Source organism: Penaeus monodon, chromosome 20 (genome assembly GCF_015228065.2).
Source record: "Penaeus monodon isolate SGIC_2016 chromosome 20, NSTDA_Pmon_1, whole genome shotgun sequence".
Lineage (NCBI taxonomy): Eukaryota > Metazoa > Arthropoda > Malacostraca > Decapoda > Penaeidae > Penaeus > Penaeus monodon.
Genome location: NC_051405.1, coordinates 160690 through 163041, shown reverse-complemented (window position 1 = coordinate 163041; position 2352 = coordinate 160690). Strand labels below are relative to the sequence as shown.

The 2352-nt window shown below is 35.6% G+C and overlaps 1 protein-coding gene across 1 annotated transcript; it reads left to right on the top strand.

Moving 5' to 3' along the window:
- On the top strand, positions 1 to 1553 carry LOC119585559 (the record flags this gene model as incomplete). The annotated part of the gene is given in 1 exon segment (XM_037934176.1): positions 1 to 1553. A coding segment is annotated over 1 exon segment (165 nt), but the record flags the coding sequence as incomplete, so codon positions are not given.
- Between the last annotated feature and the right edge of the window lie 799 nt (positions 1554 to 2352).

Genomic DNA, 2352 nt, shown 5'->3' with positions numbered 1-2352 from the left:
AGAATCCCGGTTGTGTTTTGTGTGTCAACAAAGGGAGCCATGGAGAAACTCCAGACGAAGAGGCCGTCGCCCGAGGCTGGCCACTCGCAAATCCAGCGCATTGAAGGCCTCCTCAACGACCCAGTGTCAGTGTCGTCGATCTGCAAGCTGCCATGGGTGACTTAGACCAACGTCCTGCCAGTCTGGAGGAGGTACAAACATTGTTAGAGTGAGAGACTGATCTTGCGAACCAAAAAGAACAACCAGAAGCTCGTGAAATGAAAATACGATGCATAATTTATGAAGAGACAGTGAAAGAAATTGTGGAAAGCAGGTTATGTCCATCGTGTTGTCAGAACAATGCTACTGCTAGACTTGCGCACCACCAAATAGACACGTACGTCCAAGTGAAGTGTTCATGTGGTCACGTTGTAGTGGATACTACCAAGTGAAAGAATATTGTTATCCCATGACAACATTATTAGTATACTGCATGATGTGACCCTGAACAGAAAGGTAGGTACAACTGCTAGTGAAATGCGCGAGGAAATCATGTCAACTTTCTTTCACTGCACGTCAACAGACGACAATCCTCAACTTGACAGATGTGCCAAAGGTGAAGGTCATGGTGCTTCTACAATAGAAGCATTGCTCTAGGACAACAGCCTCATTCCCACACCACAATGAAAGTTTATTTCCGCCTGGAAGAAGCTCAGAAGAGGAAAATAAAAGCCGTCTATGACAGACTCGCAACAGATGAAATGATGAATCGATGTCTTCAGGGCATAACTCAAAACCGAAATGAGCACCTGCATTCAAGAATATGGAGGATATGCCCAAAACATCGCAATGCATCAAAAATGTTGGTGGACTTCGCAACAGCAACTGCGGTATGCAACTACAATGTCGGCTACAGTGAAGGCAACTTGGTAGGCCTACTTGGCATTGAGTCTACACTTTCTATGGAAAAATATCTGCAGAACATGGACAAGATGATGGACTCGCCATTCAGACGAAAAATTAGGAACAAGACCCTGCAAAGAGACTTGGAGTATGCAGCTGGAGGCTTCTGATTGGCTCTGCGTTGTAAACAAACCCATTTTTCTCAGTTGTAAGTTATTGTGCTGTAAGTTGTTACTGCTCTGTCAGTTTTTATGCTTTTCACTTAATTCTTTTTTCACTGTGTTCGTCATTTAATTTTCTATAAGATAGAAGCAATTTTTTTTTTTATAAGTGTAATTTGGAATTTTTATACATGTGTAAATGCTGAGTTTATAGGCGCAGTGACACTTATTGATGTTTTTTTTATTATTTGTGCCATTAAAAATCATATAATTGGAAAAGTAAAGCTTCTAGTTTGTTAGGCAATGATTACTTTCATCAAAAATAATTTTAAAAACTAATTATCTTAATTAGCTTGGAAGCCTTAGTCGGTCAAAGTTCGCTTAAAATTTTAACTAAATTTTTACATTTTAAATTTTTTCTCTTTTTCTTTTCCATGTACCATCTTCAAACTTTCTACAAACGTAAGAAAGTATCTTAGCTATATGTCAATAAATTTTCATGAAAATTGATCGAGAAGTTTATGATTACCCAAAAAAATCATCCCGAGGCCCTTAAGTCAAAAAATAAATATCTTAATTATTATACATTCATGATGTTAATTGAAGAAATTACTTTTACTTAAATATTAAACACTAATAAGAATATGAAGCAAATTAGATCCTACATGTAATACTGTTATTAAACGTATTTATTTATTTTATTTACTTCAAAAAATCCCTGCATTAGACTACATTTGTGGAGGATGTTTATAAGGTGAAAATTGTTCTTACAATTGCCCATTTTTCAGGAAATAACTTATTCTTAAAATCAATACACACTCAGAAATGAAATAATACCAAAGAAATAAGGTTATGCATTTAATATTACCATTCTTTAAGTTATATTGTTGGCCTTTGTTTAATCCCCCAAAGTTCTAGAATTCTTTGAATAAGAGAACTGATATATAGGTAATTACTAAACTATTTCTACATTCTATTTTCTTTATGACATTATGTTTTGTCTCCATATTGTGTTACGTGTCAGTGAGTGTAATATCATATTCAGCACTTGATATTACCCTCACATTATTTTGAGTTACTGTGTCATGAATATTGAATAATAAAAAATAAATTTGATACTCACTCCTACTTCAACTATTCTGTGACAAGAATATCTAGTTTTATATGACATGTACTAATTTCCTTTACTCTGATGATAAAGATAAGGTTTCATGCACTTGTGAGCAATTTCAACAGCTAATGTTGAGGGTACCTAGAGAATTTCCAGAACAGAATTTACTTTTGAAATCTTACCTGTTCCTCCCGTGTG